This window comes from Lepidochelys kempii, chromosome 23, assembly GCF_965140265.1.
Source record: "Lepidochelys kempii isolate rLepKem1 chromosome 23, rLepKem1.hap2, whole genome shotgun sequence".
Classification (NCBI taxonomy): domain Eukaryota; kingdom Metazoa; phylum Chordata; order Testudines; family Cheloniidae; genus Lepidochelys; species Lepidochelys kempii.
The window spans coordinates 3,950,057-3,972,012 of record NC_133278.1 but is presented as its reverse complement, the minus strand read 5'-3'; the positions used below and the strand labels follow the sequence as shown (position 1 = coordinate 3,972,012).

General features: G+C 60.8%; 2 protein-coding genes across 2 annotated transcripts; one reads left to right on the top strand and one right to left on the bottom strand.

The window, feature by feature from the left end:
* Positions 1-745: 745 nt before the first annotated feature.
* On the bottom strand, positions 746-7,323 carry COX7A1 (cytochrome c oxidase subunit 7A1). Its single transcript, XM_073321632.1, has 4 exons — positions 7,120-7,323; positions 2,773-2,862; positions 1,643-1,727; positions 746-942 (listed from the first exon to the last, which is right to left on the bottom strand). The coding sequence occupies exons 1-4, from the start codon at positions 7,132-7,134 to the stop codon at positions 884-886; spliced, it is 249 nt and encodes an 82-aa protein (XP_073177733.1). The 5' UTR covers positions 7,135-7,323; the 3' UTR covers positions 746-883.
* A 902-nt stretch (positions 7,324-8,225) lies between these two features.
* LOC140902063 (ribonuclease T2-like) lies at positions 8,226-19,170 on the top strand. The gene is made up of 10 exons (XM_073321713.1): positions 8,226-8,296; positions 8,644-8,728; positions 9,710-9,767; positions 15,545-15,612; positions 15,693-15,750; positions 16,469-16,533; positions 16,977-17,090; positions 18,149-18,197; positions 18,380-18,454; positions 18,898-19,170. The coding sequence occupies exons 2-10, from the start codon at positions 8,649-8,651 to the stop codon at positions 19,063-19,065; spliced, it is 735 nt and encodes a 244-aa protein (XP_073177814.1). The 5' UTR covers positions 8,226-8,296; positions 8,644-8,648; the 3' UTR covers positions 19,066-19,170.
* The last annotated feature ends 2,786 nt before the right edge of the window (positions 19,171-21,956 follow it).

Below are 21,956 nucleotides of genomic sequence, written 5' to 3'. Positions count from 1 at the left end.
CTGGGTCAGGTTTTCTAAACCTGTCCTCGTTTGGGTCAATTGCCTCCAGTTTGCCCTGAGGCTGCTCAGCCTGACTCTGAGGACCAGGCAACTGATAGAACCCAGGAGTCCTGGTGGCTCCCAACCCCCTCTGTTCCAATCACTAGACCACTCATAGCTGTGAGACCCACTGAACTGGCCCCTGGGCAGCATGTTTATTCCACTGCCATCCGGCCCTGAAGTAACAACAATCCATAGCTCCAATAAAGGGCTTACAAAGGGCATCAGTAGCATTATGCTTATTTTGCAGATGGGGAAACTGAGGCACAGAGCGGTGATGTGCCTCACTCACTAAGCAGGCCAGTGGCAGAGCCAGGAATCAAACCCAGGTCCCTGTCCAGTGCTTTGCTCACTAGCCCACGCTTTCTCCACCAAAGCAAAGGCTTCAGTAAATAAATGAAGGAAACATGATAGACGAATTGGGGAAAGGGGGCATCAATTGCGGCGTCAGTGCCTCCTGCTGTCCATCCCTGTTAACCTGTGGAACCCTCTGCCACAGGATATTCCTGAAGCAAAGGCAGTGCGGGGTCAGCGGAGCTGGGAATCAGAATTTCTGAGTCTTACATCAAGCCCTGCAACTGCTGAGAGTCATTCCAGTATTTGGAAAGAAACAAAGCTGGTGCTGGATCCCCTCATTGTGCTCACTTTAGACCTGCCCCACTCACCCCCTGCCCCCCAAAGGGGGGGGTGTCTTACCCTGACACAGTTTTTAAAGGTGCTTTTTATTGATTTCTGACGGTAGGGGTTTTCTTAAAGTACATGGCTGTCTGCTCTCTGCTTCCAGCCCCAAACAGGCCCCTGTGGAGCAGGGGGAGAGGGGAACCAGCTAGTCCAGGCTGCCATCTCATTTATTCTTCTGGGGGAAAGCAGCTCTGACCAGCGAGAAGACGGAGTAACAGGAGCCTGGAACAGCAAGAGAATGACTGGTAGGATTCTCAGAATAGAAAGAGAGGCCCAAGTCCTCAACCATACCCCCTAATGCACACAGAACCCAGGAGTCCTGGCTCCCAGCCCCCCTGCTCTAAGCACTGGGAAATGCTACAACACCCCGCCTCATTCACAGCAGCAAAGCACATCTTTCCCCCTCAATACCTCTGCGAGTCCCCAAAGGGGCTGATCTCAAATCAAAAGGGAAATGGACTAGAAAAGGATCATTACAACAAGGAGCAAAATAGGCTTCGATCAGTTTCATTTCTCTGTCTGGCCTGAAACACACAGTCTGGCCTGGGCTTTTATTTTAAGAGCTACCAGGGTTACATTGATGGCGGTCTCTCCCAACCCTAATATTCAAGGATTCAGATTGTGCTCATGACCCGGGGTGGGATTTGCTGCAGCTCCATTAAACAGCTAATAACTGAACCCAGAAGTGCTGATTCCTAGCTCCCTGCTCTAACCACTAGTCCCTGCATTAGAGCTAGAACCCAGGAGATCTAACTCCCAAACCCGCCCCCCCAACCACTAGACCCTAGTCCTCTGAAAGAGCTGTGAATAGAACCCAGGAGTCCTGACTCCCAGCCCCCAACCTGCTCTAACCACTACACCCCACTCCCCTCCAGGAGCCAGGGCTAGAACCCAGCCATTCTGAGCCGGGAGCAGCACCTACCAAAGACAGTAATGGCCATTGTGAGTCGATACAGCAAGCCATCCATGATGCCCCCTTTCAGATGCACGGGCAGGCCATTATCCGCCTAGGCACAGAAAGAAAACCGGGGGGGGGGTCAGGAAACCAGCCCCCACCCCCCAGTAACTGCAAGGGTCCCTGCACTTCCGAGCAATGGGGCATCCTTTATGCAGAGAATGGGACAAATTCAGAGAGTCTTCCCAGCCAGGAAAGGGCCGGTTGGGGGTGTGTGTAAAGGGGTGGACTGCGACTTTAAGGGCTAGAGGCCCAGAGCCAGCCAGCCAGCCCCATCCCCTTAGCCCTGCCCCCACTCCTGGGCTGGGGTGGGGTTAATTGGCAGAACCAGCTGGGTGCAGGGGAGCTGCTGTCCCTATAAAGAGCAGCAGGATGCCCCAGAGGGGGCTGACCAGGAAGGCAGCCCTTAGCTGGGATGGTTGCAGGCCTGGGTGAGCCCTGGGGGAGAGATGAGTGGCATGGACTGGCTGGAGGTTTAAGCATTGGATTTGGGGTAACAAATCCAGCCCCAAGGAGGGTGTTGCTGACCCAGATAAGAGTTTGCTCTCAGTGTGATTGAGGGAGCCCTGAGAAGTGGAGAAACTGAGGCAGGGATGCTATAGAGTGACCTCAGGCTCTGAGGGGGTGCACAGGAGGTAGCTGCCCCATTCTAGTGGGGGTCAATGTTCCATTTTTCTCTCCCCATTCCCCTCATTCATGCTGGGATCCCCACACCCTAACCCTACCAACACCCCCATGTGGCTACCATCCCTGTTTAATGGGTGGGGAAACTGAGGCACAGATAGCTGAAGGGACTTGAATCCCTACCCCCAAGATCCATGGCAGAGCTGGCAATAGTGCCCAGGAGTCCTGACCCCCCCTGCTCTAACCACTAGACCCCACTCCCCACCCAGAACTGGGGACAGAACCCAGGAGTCCTGGCTCCCACCCCCAACCCCCCCCCCGCGCTCTAACCACTAGACCCCACTCCCCACCCAGAACTGGGGACAGAACCCAGGAGTCCTGACTGCCAACCCCCAACTCTACTCCATCCCCTGGCTCCTCCCTCTCCCTTCACCTTTCTTAACCCCCAAGAGCCAAGCTGGGGTCTGTCTCACCTGAAAGAGCTTCTGATGTTCGGGGACTTTGTTTTTCATCTGGTGGCGGGTGGAGGTGGCGAAGGAGCGGAGGGATCTCACGTGGGAGGTCTGTGACACGGCCAGGGGAGGGAGGATGGGGTTGGGGAGGACAAAGGGGATGAGGAACCTACAGAATAGAGTGAAATCAACCCCTCATCCCCCTAGGTCCCAGCCCCTGGTAGGAGATGGCCCAGTCCGGCTTGGTCCAGTTGTCTTGGCATTGATACCAGGGTAGTCACTCCTGGTTTACACCGGGCTGGGCGAGAGGGGAATGAGCCCCAGGGGAGTCACTCCTGATTTACACCGGGCTGAGTGAGACTAGAATCATCTTGCTGGGTTCTGGTTTCCACCCTGCTTTGCATCTAATGCAGGCAAATGCCAATACAAGGCCCAGGCCAGCAGAGAATCGGTCCCCGGTGTCACAAACCCCGGCTGAGGATCAGGACTCCTGGGTTCTGTTCCCGGGCTGGGAGGGGAGTGGGGTCTAGTGGGATAGAGATGGTGGGGAGGGCTGGGGGTCAGGACTCCTGGGTTCTGGGAGGGGAGTGGGGTCTAGTGGGTTGGAGCAGGGGGCCTGGCTGTCAAGATTCCCACATGCCAATCTAGAAGGGTTGGGCTGGATCAAGGGAGGGTGCAGGGCTGGGTGGTATAACAGACGGCTGGGTGCAGACCCGGGTTGTATAGTGGAGCCTGGTTCAGGAGCTCCCCGTCCTTCCACCGTGTGACACCCCAGGGCAGCTTCTGTTTCCTGAACAGGCAGAGTGAAAGCAGCAGCTGCTTGGAGCTTTCCCCTGGGGACGTGAAAGCACATGTGAAAGTGGGGCTGGCTATTGAGGCTGGGACAGCGAGACAGCCAGTGGGGACGAACAGCACCCAGGGTCTGCCTCATGGATTTATACTGCTGAGTAACGGGGTTCAGGATCTGACTCACGCTGCAGGATCTGGGCTGCCAGGAGCACGTGTGCATCTGATGGGGCCATAGTGAGGACCCGTCAGTTTGCTACAAGATTTCATGGTGCTGCAGAGGCTGCGAAGAAACTCTCAGAGTGGCAGAGGGGTCCAGATTTCCCAGGGCAGCCTCCCTAAGGCCACTGCTGGGAGAAGGACTGGGGATCCCACTGCTCACACCAATAGATCTAAAGTCACCTTGGGAAAGTGAAACTGCAGCTGCAGAGGCCTTTGTGCCCTTTCCTCTCCCTCCACCCCACCTCTGAGGTCTACCCCTCTTTACTCCCCCTTATCTATACCCTTCTTCTGCTTAGCCCCTGAAGCAGCTGATCTAATCCACCTAGAAAACATCCCTGCAGCCCACCAGGGACTTCGGAGGATTAACATCCACCATGGCATTTCAACACCCAAGCCTACTGCCCCACTCACTCCTCCCCCTTCCAAACTCTCTGCTCCCTGGCTCCAAAGCGTCATTTCCTACTGGGCAGGGAACATTTATTTCTACTGAGCTAGCCACCCCATGCAGTATTCTTCTTCTTTGTACACATAGCGACCCAGACGCCTTGATGAATCATAGAATCATAGAATATCAGGGTTGGAAGGGACCCCAGGTGGTCATCTAGTCCAACCCCCTGCTCAAAGCAGGACCAATTCCCAGTTAAATCATCCCAGCCAGGGCTTTGTCAAGCCTGACCTTAAAAACCTCTAAGGAAGGAGATTCTACCACCTCCCTAGGTAACGCATTCCAGTGTTTCACCACCCTCTTAGTGAAAAAGGTTTTCCTGATATCCAATCTAAACCTCCCCCACTGCAACTTGAGACCATTACTCCTCGTTCTGTCATCTGCTACCATTGAGAACAGTCTAGAGCCATCCTCTTTGGAACCCCCTTTCAGGTAGTTGAAAGCAGCTATCAAATCCCCCCTCATTCTTCTCTTCTGCAGGCTAAACAATCCCAGCTCCCTCAGCCTCTCCTCATAACTCATGTGTTCCAGTCCCCTAATCATTTTTGTTGCCCTTCGCTGGACTCTCTCCAATTTATCCACATCCTTCTTGTAGTGTGGGGCCCAAAACTGGACACAGTACTCCAGATGAGGCCTCACCAATGTCGAATAGAGGGGAACGATCACGTCCCTCGATCTGCTCGCTATGCCCCTACTTCTACATCCCAAAATGCCATTGGCCTTCTTGGCAACAAGGGCACACTGCTGACTCATATCCAGCTTCTCGTCCACTGTCACCCCTAGGTCCTTTTCTGCAGAACTGCTGCCGAGCCATTCAGTCCCTAGTCTGTAGCGGGGCATGGGATTCTTCCGTCCTAAGTGCAGGACCCTGCACTTATCCTTATTGAACCTCATCAGATTCATGAGATCAGGGCACCGAGTCAGAGTCAGCTCCTGCCTTGAAGGGCTCCCAGTCTAACCAGCCGAAGGAAGGCTGATTATCCCATTTTACAGAGGGGGAACCAGAGGCCCAGGGAGATGCAGTGACTCGCCCCAGGTCACACAGCGAGTCACAGCCCAGGCCACCCTTCCTCTGCCAGGCAGCCCTCTATCTAGCTGCTTACATGCCAGTCACTCTACCTAGCACCCATCCCTCCCTCTACTCACCATACCAACCCACCTGTCTACCGAATCTACATGCCAAAGCACACTGAGCGAGGTGCCAGGCAGATCCATTCCTGGGCGTGTTTCTCACCCCCTTTTTTTTACATTGCTTTGCAGTTTCGGGGGCTTTTTGTGCCTGCCCCTTCCCAGACACGTGACAACGCAGCCCAGTGGTACTTGAATTGTTTCCAGTTTGTGGGAATCTGTGTCTGTGTGTATATGCATGGGGCGGGGGTGGGGAGAAGAAGAGCTCTGGTTTGGGGGGTTTCCCAGAGTCATTATGGGATGGATCAGAAAACCAGAACCGGTAGGATCTGGTGAAAACGCTAAATGGACCAAAGCTGGAGTCTGGGCCTTTAATTGGGAATGTTCCCTGGCGCTTCCCCTGTCCGCCTGCACCTGTTGTCTTTGTCTTATACGCAGATGGGGAGGGCCTTGGGCCAGGCGCTGTGTGAGTTCGCAGTGGGGGCCTGGTCTGTGAGGGGGGCTCTCGGCACTACCGTAATACACCGAAGAGCCATAAAAATATACAGTGCCTAACACAATGGGCTCGTGGCCCATGTCTGAGGCGCTACCGTAATACACAATAAGTCTCGCAGTGCCTGGTCAAGCTCTTGCTTACCCAAGGTGTAAATCAGGAGTTGCTCCCAGTGTTTACACTGGGCTGAAACTGCAGCACAGCAGAGGAGGGTCAGGGCCTCACTATTTAAAGATACCAGACTGATGGGTTTAAAAAACCAGACTACAAAGGCGAAAAGCCAGTGCCCATCAGGGAGCAAAGGTTAGAGGCAGAGGCAAAGCGTAGGGGAGCAATTCACACACATGGGCTGCACCTGAAGGGGGCGGGGGGGGGTTTGAATCTTGGAAATGTTTAGATCTGGGGGGTTGGACCTGCTTGGAGCTGGGGGTGTCTGGGTTGTGAGGGGGTGTGTGGATCCAGGGAGAGGTTAGAGCTGAGGGGGTGCTTGGATTTGGATCTGGGGGGGGGGGGGTTTGGATCTGAGCGGGGGTTGGAATGGGGGCTTAGATCTTGGTGGGGGCTGGATCCATGGGGGTGTTTAGATTGGGGGGTGGATCCACAGGTGTGTTTAGATTGGGGGGTGGACTTGGAGGGGGGCTGAATCCACAGGGGTGTTTAGATTGGGGGTGGATCCACAGGTGTGTTTAGATTGGGGGGTGGATTTGGAGGGGGGCTGAATCCACAGGGGTGTTTAGATTGGGAGGTGGATTTGGAGGGGGGCTGGATTCACAGGGGTGTTTAGATTGGGGGTGGATTCATGGATGTGTTTAGATTGGGGGATGAATCCAGAGCGGAGCTGGATCCATGGGAATGTTTAGATTGGGGGTGGATCCACGGGTGTGTTTAGATTGCGGGGGTGTCTGGAGGGGGGCTGGATCCACAGGGGTGTTTAGATGGGGGTGTCTGGAGGGGGGGGCTGGATCCACAGGGGTGTTTAGATGGGGGTGGATCTGGAGGGGGGCTGGATCCACGAGGGTGTTTAGATGGGTGGTGTGTGGAGGGGGGCTGGATCCACGGGGGTGTTTAGATGGGGGGTGGATCTGGAGGGGTCCGACTGGGGACTTGCACCCTGATGAGGGGGCTGGGGCTGGCGGGGTGCTTGGGCCGTGGGGGGGGGGTGGCTTTGCGCTGCGGAGGTTGGGGGCGGGCTGGAACTTGTGCCTGTTCCCAGTTAGTAAGGGCCGGGGGGCAGGGTCTGAGAAGCCAGGTCGGTTGGACCCCGCGGGCCCCGCGAGGGCTCGGCGGTCGTTACCAGAAGGGCCTGCATCGTCCTGGGCCGGGGCCGCGCTCTCCTCTCCTCTCTTCTCGTCGCCTGTCTCCGTCTCTCCTGGCCCCTCTGCCCCTCGCCCTCTGTCCCAGCCTTACAAGGACGCTGCCTGGCGGGGGGCTGGCTCGCTGCCCGTCCCGCTGCCAGACTAAGGGCAGCAGCTGAGCTCAAATTGCACGCTGAAGCCGAGAGACCTTGGCACCTTTCCGGGGCCATGGACTCCCCCCACGGCCTCCTCGGGGGGTGGGGAGAGAGGACAGGGAAGGTCCCAAGAGGAGGGAGAATAGAGGCCTGAGGCTTAGGCCCTTGAGGAACAGGAAAGAGCCCCCCCGAGAACCCACCCCCCCAGGGCCCATAGAGGGCGGATCGGGGGCATGGCCGGAGAGCCCTGCGCTGTGACTGTTCTCTGCCCCCCAGGGCCCATAGAGGGCGGATCGGGGGCATGGCCGGAGAGCCCTGCACTGTGACTATTCTCTGCCCCCCAGGGCCCATAGGGGGTGGATCGGGGGCATGGCCGGAGAGCCCTGCGCTGTGACTATTCTCTGCCCCCCAGGGCCCATAGGGGGTGGATCGGGGGCATGACCGGAGAGCCCTGCACTGTGGCTGTTCTCTGCCCCCCAGGGCCCAGAGAGGGTGGACTGGGGACATGGCTGGAGCGCCCTGCTCTGTGACTGTTCTCTGCCCCCCAGGGCCCATAGGGGGCGGATCGGGGGCATGGTCGGAGAGCCCTGCGCTGTGACTGTTCTCTGCCCCCAGGGCCCATAGGGGGCGGATCGGGGGCATGACCGGAGCACCCTGCGCTGATTATTCTCTGCGCCCTGGGGCTGCTCCTCTGTAATCCCTGGTAGGCACCTCCTCACCTGAGATGATCTCCCCCCATCCTCTCCCTTTACTGAGTATGGAGTAAGAGGAACATCCATCATGGATCCACTTTGGGCAGCTCCCCAGATCCCCCCTCCCAGCACCCACCCAGCCACCGAACTTCCTGATGGTGGCAGCTGAAGGCCCCCACGGTCCCCAGACATCTGTGCTCGAGGGGCGTGTTCTGCTGCATGAAGAAGTGAAACCAGCTTGAGGGGTTTCCATTTTTGGCTCCCCGGCTGCTCCACCCTTCGGCCTGGCAGCTTCTCTCTCTGGCGCCAGCCGGATCGGACCGAGCAGGGTAAGCTGGAAGTTTGTGAACTGAGCTTTCCAAGCCCAGATCCCTCCAGATTCCCGACTCCCAGCCCCCAGCATCCTCCTCCTAGTGCGCCCCATTAACTCCCCCGGGGAGGTAACCGAGAGGTGCCGGATCCAACCCAGGGCTCCCACCCTGGGGTGCTGGCTGTGTGTGGCAGTTGCCCAGCGCACAGACCCAGAGATGTCTGGCCGAATCCGCCCCTGGGCAGTGACTTCCACCAAGGACGGGTGCCACCCCGGGGGGTTTGGCAGGACATGGCCCGTGCAGTACGGGGACAACTGTGGCCGCCGTTGCTCCCCCGTGTCAGTGGTTTGGCGCTTGCCTTGCAGGGACGATGGTGCGAGGGGCTCTGCTGGTGTTCCTGTGGCTGGCCGGAGCGGAGATGCTCCGGGAGGAACGGGTGGAGCGAATCGGGTAGGTGCCACCGGCAGTGAGTGCTCCTTTGCATTGGTGCCCACTGGCTCCAGCCCTGGGGGGGGGCAGAGAGGGGTCCAGGGCCCCCGTTCCTATTCTTAGGGACCAGCTGAGAGCTCGCTGGACCTGTAGGCACACTGATCCCCATCCCCAGCCGGCTTCAGACGGGGATTCTGGGGGGACTGACCCTAGATTACAGCTTCGAGTCCCCACCTGCCCTGCAAGCAAGTTGCAGAGCATTCCCTAGCTAGGGACTCTCCCCACTCATCCAGGGGGCAGGGAGGAGGGTTTAGCATTGGTGACCGTGTGGAGTGCAACGTCTGGTTAAGAAACACAGAGGTAGGAGCAGGGGAAAGCCCCTTGGGAATCTCTCTTCCCACCTTGCAGGGGGTCTCCCAGCGTAGGAGGTGGGTTGGGGACATGGCCGGAGCGCACTGGGCTGTGGCTATTCTCTGGCCCCCAGAGGCAGACCGGGAGCGTGGCTGGAGGGCCTTGTGCTGTTCCTATTCTCCACTCCTAAGGGGACAGAGTGTGAGTTAGGGCTGCCCTGGCAGGGCCAAGAATGGGGATGGCGGGGGAAAGGACAAAGGGGGCTTAAAGCCACCTTCCATCCTGTCCCTGTCCCAAGTGCAGAAAGGGGGTGACTCCAAATCAGCTCCATATTTTCCACTTCCTGTCTCTCTTAGCTACTTGTGCAGCCCCCCATTGCCGCAGCATCTCGGTACCTCAGTCTTTGGTACTTTTAGCCTCACAACCCCGCCCCTGCCAGGCAGGGCAGGGCTAGGCTATCACCCCCATTGTACATATGGGGAAACTGAGGCACAGACTAAGTGACTCACCCAAGGCCAAGGAATCTGTAGGGAGCTGGGATTTGAAGCCACCTACCCCTAGGCCACCCTTCCTTTCCGCTTCCCCATCTCCTTCCCCGCACCCGCCCCAGCCCCTGTGTGGTCTCTGCAAAGCTCTGCTCTGCCTCTCTAGGTTTTGCAGCTGGAAGTGCATGAAGTTTGTCCAGATGTGGCCGGGATCATTCTGCGTGGTGAGTGCCCGCTGTCCCACCCCCAAACCTTCCCCCCTATATCTGATCCCTGCCCCACAGCACCTCTGCTCCTCCAGCCCCCATACCTGGCCGCTGCTGCCACCTACAGGTAGCAAGTGGAACATCCACAAGCACAGTATGAATTACACATTCGGGACTTAAAGCAGGGGTGGCTGCTTGCCAATGCTGGGCCCGTGGTCTGCCCTAGGGCAGGGAATGTGGGGCCAGCTGGGCCCGTGGTCTGACCTAGGGCAGGGAATGTGGGGCCAGCTGGGCCCGTGGTCTGACCTAGGGCAGGGAATGTGGGGCCAGCTGGGCCCGTGGTCTGACCTAGGGCAGGGAATGTGGGGCCGGCTGGGCCCGTGGTCTGACCTAGGGCAGGGAATGTGGGGCCAGCTGGGCCCGTGGTCTGACCTAGGGCAGGGAATGTGGGGCCGGCTGGGCCCGTGGTCTGACCTAGGGCAGGGAATGTGGGGCCGGCTGGGCCCGTGGTCTGACCTAGGGCAGGGAACATGGGGCCGGCTTGGTCTGTGGTCTGCCCTAGAGCAGGGGATGTGGGGCCGGCTGGGCCCATGGTCTGACCTAGGTCTGAGGACGTGGGGCCAGCTGGGCCTGTGGTCTGACCTAGGGCAGGGAATGTGGGGCCGGCTGGGCCCATGGTCTGACCTAGGTCTGAGGACGTGGGGCCAGCTGGGCCTGTGGTCTGACCTAGGGCAGGGAATGTGGGGCCAGCTGGGCCCGTGGTCTGACCTAGGGCAGGGAACATGGGGCCGGCTGGGTCTGTGGTCTGCCCTAGAGCAGGGAACATGGGGCCAGCTGGGTCTGTGGTCTGCCCTAGAGCAGGGGATGTGGGGCCGGCTGGGCCCATGGTCTGACCTAGGTCTGAGGACGTGGGGCCAGCTGGGCCTGTGGTCTGACCTAGGGCAGGGAATGTGGGGCCGGCTGGGCCCATGGTCTGACCTAGGTCTGAGGACGTGGGGCCAGCTGGGCCCGTGGTCTGACCTAGGGCAGGGAATGTGGGGCCAGCTGGGCCCGTGGTCTGACCTAGGGCAGGGAATGTGGGGCCAGCTGGGCCCGTGGTCTGACCTAGGGCAGGGAATGTGGGGCCAGCTGGGCCCGTGGTCTGACCTAGGGCAGGGAATGTGGGGCTAGCTGGGCCCGTGGTCTGACCTAGGGCAGGGAACGTGGGGCCGGCTGGGTCTGTGGTCTGCCCTAGAGCAGGGGATGTGGGGCCGGCTGGGCCCATGGTCTGACCTAGGTCTGAGGACGTGGGGCCAGCTGGGCCCGTGGTCTGACCTAGGGCAGGGAATGTGGGGCCAGCTGGGCCCGTGGTCTGACCTAGGGCAGGGAACATGGGGCCGGCTGGGTCTGTGTCTGCCCTAGAGCAGGGGATGTGGGGCCGGCTGGGCCCATGGTCTGACCTAGGTCTGAGGACGTGGGGCCAGCTGGGCCTGTGGTCTGACCTAGGGCAGGGAATGTGGGGCCAGCTGGGCCCGTGGTCTGACCTAGGTCAGGGAATGTGGGGCCAGCTGGGCCCGTGGTCTGACCTAGGGCAGGGAACATGGGGCCGGCTGGGTCTGTGGTCTGCCCTAGAGCAGGGGATGTGGGGCCGGCTGGGCCCATGGTCTGACCTAGGTCTGAGGACGTGGGGCCAGCTGGGCCCGTGGTCTGACCTAGGGCAGGGAATGTGGGGCCAGCTGGGCCCGTGGTCTGACCTAGGTCAGGGAATGTGGGGCCAGCTGGGCCCGTGGTCTGCCCTAGAGCAGGGAACGTGGGGCCAGCTGGGCCCGTGGTCTGACCTAGGGCAGGGAACGTGGGGCCGGCTGGGTCTGTGGTCTGCCCAAGAGCAGGGAAAGTGGGGCCGGCTTGGCCCATGGTCTGACCTAGGTCTGAGGACATGGGGCCAGCTGGGCCCGTGGTCTGACCTAGGGCAGGGAATGTGTGGCCAGCTGGGCCCGTGGCCTGACCTAGGGCAGGGAACATGGGGCCGGCTGGGTCTGTGGTCTGCCCTAGAGCAGGGGATGTGGGGCCGGCTGGGCCCATGGTCTGACCTGGGTCTGAGGACGTGGGGCCAGCTGGGCCTGTGGTCTGACCTAGGGCAGGGAATGTGGGGCCAGCTGGGCCCGTGGTCTGACCTAGGGCAGGGAATGTGGGGCCAGCTGGGCCCGTGGTCTGACCTAGGGCAGGGAACATGGGGCCGGCTGGGTCTGTGGTCTGCCCTAGAGCAGGGGATGTGAGGCCGGCTGGGCCCATGGTCTGACCTAGGTCTGAGGACGTGGGGCCAGCTGGGCCTGTGGTCTGACCTAGGGCAGGGAATGTGGGGCCAGCTGGGCCCGTGGTCTGACCTAGGGCAGGGAATGTGGGGCCAGCTGGGCCCGTGGTCTGACCTAGGGCAGGGAATGTGGGGCCAGCTGGGCCCGTGGTCTGACCTAGGGCAGGGAACATGGAGCCGGCTGGGTCTGTGGTCTGCCCTAGAGCAGGGGATGTGGGGCCGGCTGGGCCCGTGGTCTGACCTAGGTCTGAGGACGTGGGGCCAGCTGGGCCTGTGGTCTGACCTAGGGCAGGGAATGTGGGGCCAGCTGGGCCCGTGGTCTGACGTAGGGCAGGGAATGTGGGGCCAGCTGGGCCCGTGGTCTGACCTAGGGCTGGGAACATGGGGCCGGCTGGGTCTGTGGTCTGCCCTAGAGCAGGGAATGTGGGGCCGGCTGGGCCCATGGTCTGACCTAGGTCTGAGGACGTGGGGCCAGCTGGGCCCGTGGTCTGACCTAGGGCAGGGAATGTGGGGCCAGCTGGGCCCGTGGTCTGACCTAGGGCAGGGAACATGGGGCCGGCTGGGTCTGTGGTCTGCCCTAGAGCAGGGGATGTGGGGCCGGCTGGGCCCGTGGTCTGACGTAGGTCTGAGGACGTGGGGCCAGCTGGTCCTGTGGTCTGACCTAGGGCAGGGAATGTGGGGCCAGCTGGTCCCGTGGTCTGACCTAGGGCAGGGAATGTGGGGCCAGCTGGGCCCGTGGTCTGACCTTGGGCAGGGAATGTGGGGCCAGCTGGGCCCGTGGTCTGACCTAGGGCAGGGAACATGGGGCCGGCTTGGTCTGTGGTCTGCCCTAGAGCAGGGGATGTGGGGCTGGCTGGGCCCGTGGTCTGACCTAGGTCTGAGGACGTGGGGCCAGCTGGGCCTGTGGTCTGACCTAGGGCAGGGAATGTGGGGCCAGCTGGGCCCGTGGTCTGACCTAGGGCAGGGAACATGGGGCCGGCTGGGTCTGTGGTCTGCCCTAGAGCAGGGGATGTGGGGCCGGCTGGGCCCATGGTCTGACCTGGGTCTGAGGACGTGGGGCCAGCTGGGCCTGTGGTCTGACCTAGGGTAGGGAATGTGGGGCCAGCTGGTCCCGTGGTCTGACCTAGGGCAGGGAATGTGGGGCCAGCTGGGCCCGTGGTCTGACCTAGGGCAGGGAATGTGGGGCCAACTGGGCCCGCGGTCTGACCTAGGGCAGGGAATGTGGGGCCAGCTGGGCCCGTGGTCTGACCTAGGGCAGGGAATGTGGGGCCAGCTGGGCCCGTGGTCTGACCTAGGGCAGGGAATGTGGGGCCAGCTGGGCCCGTGGTCTGACCTAGGTCTGAGGACGTGGGGCCAGCTGGGCCTGTGGTCTGACCTAGGGCAGGGAATGTGGGGCCAGCTGGGCCCGTGGTCTGACCTAGGGCAGGGAATGTGGGGCCAGCTGGGCCCGTGGTCTGACCTAGGGCAGGGAACATGGGGCCGGCTGGGTCTGTGGTCTGCCCTAGAGCAGGGAATGTGGGGCCGGCTGGGCCCATGGTCTGACCTAGGTCTGAGGACGTGGGGCCAGCTGGTCCTGTGGTCTGACCTAGGGCAGGGAATGTGGGGCCAGCTGGGCCCGTGGTCTGACCTAGGGCAGGGAACATGGGGCCGGCTGGGTCTGTGGTCTGCCCTAGAGCAGGGGATGTGGGGCCGGCTGGGCCCGTGGTCTGACGTAGGTCTGAGGACGTGGGGCCAGCTGGGCCTGTGGTCTGACCTAGGGCAGGGAATGTGGGGCCAGCTGGTCCCGTGGTCTGACCTAGGGCAGGGAATGTGGGGCCAGCTGGGCCCGTGGTCTGACCTAGGGCAGGGAATGTGGGGCCAGCTGGGCCCGTGGTCTGACCTAGGGCAGGGAACATGGGGCCGGCTTGGTCTGTGGTCTGCCCTAGAGCAGGGGATGTGGGGCTGGCTGGGCCCGTGGTCTGACCTAGGTCTGAGGACGTGGGGCCAGCTGGGCCTGTGGTCTGACCTAGGGCAGGGAATGTGGGGCCAGCTGGGCCCGTGGTCTGACCTAGGGCAGGGAACATGGGGCCGGCTGGGTCTGTGGTCTGCCCTAGAGCAGGGGATGTGGGGCCGGCTGGGCCCATGGTCTGACCTGGGTCTGAGGACGTGGGGCCAGCTGGGCCTGTGGTCTGACCTAGGGTAGGGAATGTGGGGCCAGCTGGTCCCGTGGTCTGACCTAGGGCAGGGAATGTGGGGCCAGCTGGGCCCGTGGTCTGACCTAGGGCAGGGAATGTGGGGCCAGCTGGGCCCGTGGTCTGACCTAGGGCAGGGAACATGGGGCCGGCTGGGTCTGTGGTCTGCCCTAGAGCAGGGAATGTGGGGCCAGCTGGGCCCGTGGTCTGACCTAGGGCAGGGAATGTGGGGCCAGCTGGGCCCGTGGTCTGACCTAGGGCAGGGAATGTGGGGCCAGCTGGGCCCGTGGTCTGACCTAGGGCAGGGTACATGGGGCCGGCTGGGTCTGTGGTCTGCCCTAGAGCAGGGGATGTGGGGCCGGCTGGGCCCATGGTCTGACCTAGGTCTGAGGACGTGGGGCCAGCTGGGCCCATGGTCTGACCTAGGGCAGGGAATGTGGGGCCAGCTGGGCCCGTGGTTTGACCTAGGTCTGGGGACGTGGGGCCAGCTGGGCCCGTGGTCTGACCTAGGGCAAGGAATGTGGGGCCAGCCAGGTAAGTGGTCTGCCCTAGAGCAGGGGACGTGGGGCCGGCTGGGTCTGTGGTCTGCCCTAGAGCAGGGGACGTGGGGCCGGCTGGGTCTGTGGTCTGACCTGAGGTGGGGGAGAATACCAGGTTAGACTGGTCTGGACCTGGTGGGGCTGGGGGTGGGGGATCCCAGGTTAGATGGGCCTGTAGCTCCGACGCAGGGGTGCAATGCCAAACTAGATGGACCCATTGCTCTGATCCTCTGGCTGGCGTTATGGAGCGTCCGACCCCTGGGTAGGAGCAAGGTGACAACCTAGCCCTCCCCGGCACCGTGAGACACTCGCTGCCTGACTGGATATTGTCATTTCAGTCGGACGGGTCTAAACAACCCCTGTGGGTAGACGGGCGACCATCTGAGCGGACTCCCCGGGGTGCGTCAGGGCAGGGTAGCCTGAGCTGGAACATGTGCTCCCATGGCTCCCCCCCCCCCCACCTCCCCGTTCTGGGAAGGGGTCCCCAGGTGGTATTTTTTTGGTTTATAACAGCATCAGGTTAAGCTCACACCCTGCCGCCCCCGGCTGGGTAGGTGGTGGTATCACCGTGCTACTGATGGGGAAAATGAGGCACGGGGAGGGGGTGTGATTGGCTCAAGGGCAGGCAGGGAGAGCCAAGACTGGAACCCTGTCCCCTTGCTCTAACCACTAGACCCCACTCCCTTCCCCGAGCTGGGGATAGGACCCAGGAGTCCTGATTCCAGTGGGAATAGCTCAGTGAGGGGTGGTGGGCTAAACTGGGACGTGACCATTTCCCCGTTCCTTTGCCTGGAGGCTCTAGGGCCGAGGTTCGACTGTGTCATCCCGGAGTCTGCCGACAGCTGGACCATCCACGGGCTCTGGTGAGAGACGCCCCTCGAGGCAGGTGGGAGGCGTGGGGTCAAAGTGGCCTTTCCCCTGACTCTGTGCCCCTTGATCCCAGGCCCAGCAATGTCATGAACTGCTGCAGCTGCTGGCAGCTCTTCCCCTCTGACCTGATGGTAAGTGATGCCCTGCTGACCCCACATCCAGACGTCCTGATCCAACCACAGCAGGGCTGGGAGCCAGGACTCCTGGGTTCCCTGCCCAGCTCTGGGAGGGGAGGGGAGGGGAGGGGAGTCTAGTGGTTAGAGTGGGGTGGGTGTTGAGAGCCAGGACTCCTGGGTTCTGTTCCTGGCTCTTCCACATACTCCCTGTCTGACCTTGGGCGGGCCAAGTCTCCCCCCCGGGTGCCTCAGTTTCCCCATGTGTGAGAGAGGTACTGGTGTGAATGGATGCAAAGCCGTGGGGAATCTAGTCCCTTCTCCTGGAGTCTCCTTGGTAGCCGTGGGTAAGGGGCCAACTGCTCCAGACCCTGAATCATATACGGGCAGAGCAGGGCTGAGGGTTAGATCTGCGGAATGGAAAGAATAAATCCCCCCTTATGTGACTCCACCCTAGGGGTACGTGGCTGAGAGACTGGGGGGGGGGCTGCTGCCTCCTCTTGGAGTCCTGGCAGGGGGGATGGGGAGGAAGGGGTGATTCCCCGGCTTGGGGGGCACTGATGGATTGTGGTCTCATCTCAGAGGGGATGGAGCTGGAGTGCAGCCTGCTGGGATCTGATGTCTCCTCTGTACAGGGGAGGGTGACCCTGGGCCAAATTGTGGGACCCCTCTCCCCCCCCGGCCCAGGACAAGGGAGGGGCCTCTCAGCCTTACCTGCTTTTCTCTCCTACGCCAGGATCTGCCCCAGCAGCTGGCCCAGCACTGGCCCAGCTTCCTCAACGCCAGCAGCTTCAAATTCTGGTGAGTGGGGTGGCCGGGGAGTGTTGGGGGGGGAATCTCAGGCCCATCAGGGGGAGGAGTGGCTGGGTTGGTGGTGGAGGGGAGGGGATCCAGGGGGGAATCCGCTGTGGACATGTGGGGGGAGGTTAGAGCTCAGACTCGGGGTGCGAAATGGGGCAAGCTGCAGGGAGAAAACGTGGGGGGGGCACTGCAGGGGAGGGAGCTGTGGGGGGGGGGAAGCTGCAGAGGAGAAAGTTGGGCGGGAGGGTAGTGGGGAGGCCGCAGAGAGGATACTCAAGAGGCCATAGGCACAGGTGGGTGTGTGGAGGCTGCCCTATAGGGTCGGGTGTCATGGCTGGCAGATCCCACTGCCCCCCCCCCCCCCAGTCTGGATTTCCAGCATGGGGCCTGGAGGGGGGGATGTGACTGACTCATGGGCATTTATTTCCCCCCCACCACCATAGGAGGGAAGAGTGGCAGAAGCACGGGACCTGCGCTGGGTGCATGGAGGCCTTGAGCTCCCCCAGCAAGTACTTCGGGGCGGCCCTCGGCTTGCGCACCACGTACAACGTCGACGGGTGAGCCAGGCACGGGGTGAGCCGGGCAGCCAGGCCGGATAGCAAGGGAGAATAGCCCCCTGCGGGGGGGGGGGCACACTTCCAACGCCCACCCCACCCCACCCCTTGGTGACAGCAAAGCTCCCACCGGGGCAGGGGCTTGGTCGTTCACTGGCTTTGGGTTATGGGCTGCGCGACTGGGATTCCTCATGGGGGAGATGGGGATCTGCCACAAGGTGATCTCTCATGAAGGGATCTAGGGGGTGGAGCTCTGTATGGAGGGGATCGCTCAGTGTTGGGGGATCTATAGTGAGGGGATCTCTCAGTGCTGGGGGATCTCTCAGTATCGGCGGATTCATAGAATCATAGAATATCAGGGTTGGAAGGGACCTCAGGAGGTCATCTAGTCCAACCCCCTGCTCAAAAGCAGGACCAATCTCCAATTAAATCATCCCAGCCAGGGCTTTGTCAAGCCTGACCTTAAAAACTATTATAGTGAGGGGAGCTCAGTGTTGGGGATCTATAGAGGGGGGATCTCTCAGTGTTGGGGGATCTGTTGTCAGTAATCTCTCAGTGTTGGGGAATCTGTAGTCGGGGGGATCTCTCAGTGTTGGGAAATCTGTAGTTGGGGATCTCTCAGTGTTGGGGGATCCCTCAGTGTTGCGGGGATTCTCTCAGTGTTGGGGGATTATAGTGAGGGGAGCTCAGTGTTGGGGATCTCTCTTTTAGGGGGCTGTACAGTTTGGGGTTGGGACAATCTGTAACAGGGGTCTGGCTTTCTCTCGGGGATCGATGTACAGTACTGGGGTCTCTCGGGGGAGCTACAGCAGGGCGATCTACAGTTCAGCACTCTCTCTCTCAGGGGGATGTTTATGGGGTGAATAGGGTCTCTGTCGGGGGGGTGGTTCTGTCTATGGGGAAGGTGGGGCTCCCTCTCTTCGGGCAGTGCTCTATGGGGTGGGGTCGGGGCTCATGGAGGAGGCTGGTGTTCTGGTGGCACTGCAATGCTGGGGGTCGTGGGGTGATTTTACCTCCCCCTGCCCCTCCGTCTGACCCCAATTCCTTTCCCTTTCGCACAGAGCATTCCAGAGAGCCGGGATCCTCCCGTCCTGCAATCACAGCTACCAGGTACCCTGAGCGCGCCTGCCCCACAGACTCCCTAGGGCTCAGTTCATCCCGCCCCTTGGGATCCCTGGCCTTTTCCAGCTGGGTTTGCCCTCGGCGGAGGATGGTTTGTGGAGGGGGGAATTCCCTCCCCCATCACCCCTGCAGCGTCCTGCTTGCTGACCTGTCCCATCCTGCCTCCACAGCTCCACACCCTCCAGGAGGCTTTGGTGCCCATCCTGGGGAAGGAGCATGAGCTGCAGTGTGTGACCGACCACCAGGTGGGTGCCTTTCTCGCGCTCTCCAGGGGCCTGTGGGCAACAGCTGTGGGGTAGGGTAGGAACCACCAGGGATTCTGGGTAATAAACAGTGGGGCGCTGGGTGAGAGCAGAGCCTATGGGGCACTCTGGAAAACAGAGGCTGAGGTGCTGGGGTTGGGCAGAGCCCCAGGGGATACTGGGTAACAGAGAATGGGACATGGGGGTTGGGCAGGGAGATTGTGGGTGCTGGGGCCGAGCAGGGGCTTGGGGTCACAGAAAATGGGGCCGTGGGGCTGGGTAGGGCTGTGTGTTTTTGTTGAGCCTCTGGGGCCTTCTGCTGAAGCTATGAGAGGATCTGGCCCTCCTGCAGCAGGGAGTTTCGCAGGTCACTGCGTGGCAAAGCTTTTACTTCTGCTCCTCAGTTCTATGCCTCACCACCCTTCTTCCCTCTCACTGTGCCACAGGCCCGCCAGGTCCTGGTGCAGCTCAAGGTCTCGCTCTTCAGCAACTTCTCTGCTGGGTGCCTGGAGGAGGGAGCCTGGGATTTCTCCCCCTACCGGCCCTGCGAAAACCAGAGACGCGTCTTCTACTTCCCTCCGAACCAGAAGAACCCACGGGACCCCTGCCCCTGACTGGTGGTGGGGGTGTGGTTGGAGGGTCTTGTGGCTCAGCAGCAGAGAGCCCCAGGGAAAGCTGGAAATCAGGGGCCCTGTCACCAGAATAAAGTCCTTGGGAAGGAGCTACTGAATCTCGTGCATGCGATTATTTTGTTAGCATGGCCCCTGCTACAGAACCATGGCTGCTGGCTACACGGGACCCAGGCATCCAGGACCCAATGTTGTTAAAAGGGGAACAAATTCCATGGCGGAGGGGGTAAAGGGAGAGTGCCCCCTAGAAGGCATCTGCCTCGCTCGTCTGTACCTGGCACAGACAAGCGGGGCAGTGAGGAGGTGGGGGTGACAACGGGAATGCCTGGCCCTCAAGGCTGAGCTTACCAACCCAGCCCCCCTGCTCTAACCACTGGACTCCACTCCTCTCCCAGGGCCAGGAATGGAACCCAGGAGTCCTGACTCCCAGCCCCCCCTGCTCTAACCACTGGACTCCACTCCTCTCCCAGAGCCAGGAATGGAACCCAGGAGTCCTGACTCCCAGCCCCCCCTGCTCTAACCACTAGACTCCACTCCCCCCCAGAGCCAGGAATGGAACCCAGGAGTCCTGACTCCCAGCCCCCCCTGCTCTAACCACTGGACTCCACTCCTCTCCCAGAGCCAGGAATGGAACCCAGGAGTCCTGACTCCCAGCCCCCCCTGCTCTAACCACTGGACTCCACTCCCCCCCCCCAGAGCCAGGAATGGAACCCAGGAGTCCTGACTCCCAGCCCCCCCTGCTCTAACCACTGGACTCCACTCCCCCCCCCAGAGCCAGGAATGGAACCCAGGAGTCCTGACTCCCAGCCCCCCCCTGCTCTAACCACTGGACTCCACTCCTCTCCCAGAGCCAGGATTGGAACCCAGGAGTCCTGACTCCCAGCCCCCCCTGCTCTAACCACTAGACTCCACTCCCCCCCCCAGAGCCAGGAATGGAACCCAGGAGTCCTGACTTGTGCAGGGGGAGCTCTGGGTGCTCCCTAAAGCGACTGCTCCTCCTGCCCGCCCGGTGGGATTGCCAGCACTTTCTCTCTTGTGTTGTGTAGACTCAGAGCAGCTGCCAGAGGCCTATTTCCTGAGCTCTCTAGCCACAGGTAAGAGCCAGGCTGGGATGGGGCAGACCTGTCTGGCCCCACTGGACCTAGTCCTGGGGGGGGGTCCCCCTAACCCATCTCCCCCAGCCATGTCTAGGACTGGGCATCCCTGTCCGAGCCCATCACACGGCTCCCCATGCCACATGCCCCATCTAATTCTATTACATCGCTCAGAACCCTGCCCTCTCCCAGGCCTCCTCCTCTGGGCCTGTCATGCCACATGCTTCCAGGCCCTGTTCCTGCTCCCATCCCCTTCCCAGATTTCCATGGTGCCTCCCCCCCAGTCAGACCCCGGAGGACAACTTCACCAGCTAGGAAGTGAACTAGCCCAGGAGGGTCTGGCCACCGATCCTGCCAGGAATACTCAAGATAACTGGCCCAGGAGAGGCCTGGAAGGAGTAAAATCTAGACACGCTTGCAAATTTAGAGAGTTGGGGTAGGGCTCTTAAGAACATGAGAACGGCCATGCTGGGTCAGACCAAAGGTCCATCTAGCCCAGCGTCCTGTCTTTCGACAGTGGCCAGTGCCAGGTGCGCCAGAGGGAATGAACAGAACAGGGAATCACCAAGTGATCCATCCCCTATCGCCCATTCCCAGCTTCCGGCAAACAGAGGCTAGGGACACCGTCTGTGCCCGTCCTGGCTAACAGCCACTGATGGACCTATCCTCCATGAAATTATCTAGTTCTTTTTTGAACTCTGTTATGCTTTTGGCCTTCACAACATCCTCTGGCAAGGAGTTCCACAGGTTGACTGTACGTTGTGTGAAAAACTTTGCCATGCTGCATGGGAGAGGGGCCAGGGCTGGGCCAGTAACAGGCTGGTCTGTAACCAATGGCCACTTTTCATTGGAGTGGGCTTTGCATTGCCAGGGCTGTAGCGTTCCCAGTGTGGGCTGGCTGGTTCAACCCTGTCAGCACACCGCAGCTGCCAACCTCCCTGTACTGATTGCTTCGGGCACCAGATTGGTGTTGTGCCTTGCCCTCCTGCCCGCCGCCACCTCCAGGCACCCGCGTGGTGTGTGTGAGGCTGTCCATGACTGAAACACTTGCCCTTGCCCCGTTGGCTTCCTGTCCATGGCCTGCTCCGGCAACTAGATTCAGCCATAAGAGACTGAAGCCGGAGACGCTGGCCCGGCAAGTCCTGGTTCGAGCTAGAGGAGAGCGATTGGAGATGTACAGCTGGGGCGGGAAGCGTCCGAGTGAGAGACACGCCCCCCACAAGTGCAGGGAAGCGCGTCCAACGGTTATGACACTCATCCAGTAGCTAGATTGAGCTGTTGTCTCTCAGACAGATTTTACACACCTGGGGTCGTTCTCATGGCTTGTTGGAAAGGTCACCGCGTGTCCACAGCCCTGCTGAAGGGCGACCATCAGAACAGGGCTTCAGATGGATTGCCCCCACGGCTGCATTGAGAGGTACCACCCCCCGTCCTTGCTCCTCCAGGCTCACCCCCTTCTCCGTTCACCTACTGTGCCCCGCCCATGCTCTGCACCAGCCTGTGCGATCGTCTGCCACCCGGCACAGCGAGATCGCCGGTGGCTGCGGCATGCCTTCGCCTTTCTGGGGCCTTCGCCGGCCCATTGAGCTGCTGGTAATGGTTGCAAGCCAAAGTATGAGCCATCGCATTGAATATGGGGGCACCGCTGCCCGTGCTCAGAGGGCTTGGCCTGGCTCCTGGAAGGGATTTAGGTGCCTCATTCCCATTGAAATTAATAGTGTGTGTGTGTGGGATGCTAGGGGGGTGCATGGCTCTAGGTTGGGGTGACACCAAGGAGCGGTG

Bases quoted from the DNA above. Each gene is read 5' to 3' on its own strand.
- LOC140902063 (XM_073321713.1), top strand. From the start codon at position 8,649: ATGGTGCGAGGGGCTCTGCTGGTGTTCCTGTGGCTGGCCGGAGCGGAG. The intron at 15,751-16,468 runs GTAAGTGATGCC...CTCCTACGCCAG, and splicing joins TCTTCCCCTCTGACCTGATG to GATCTGCCCCAGCAGCTGGC. The intron at 18,198-18,379 runs GTACCCTGAGCG...CTGCCTCCACAG, and splicing joins CCTGCAATCACAGCTACCAG to CTCCACACCCTCCAGGAGGC.
- COX7A1 (XM_073321632.1), bottom strand. The intron at 1,728-2,772 runs GTGAGACAGACC...TTCTGTGCCTAG, and splicing joins AACATCAGAAGCTCTTTCAG to GCGGATAATGGCCTGCCCGT. The intron at 943-1,642 runs GTAGGTGCTGCT...TTGCTGTTCCAG, and splicing joins AATGGCCATTACTGTCTTTG to GCTCCTGTTACTCCGTCTTC.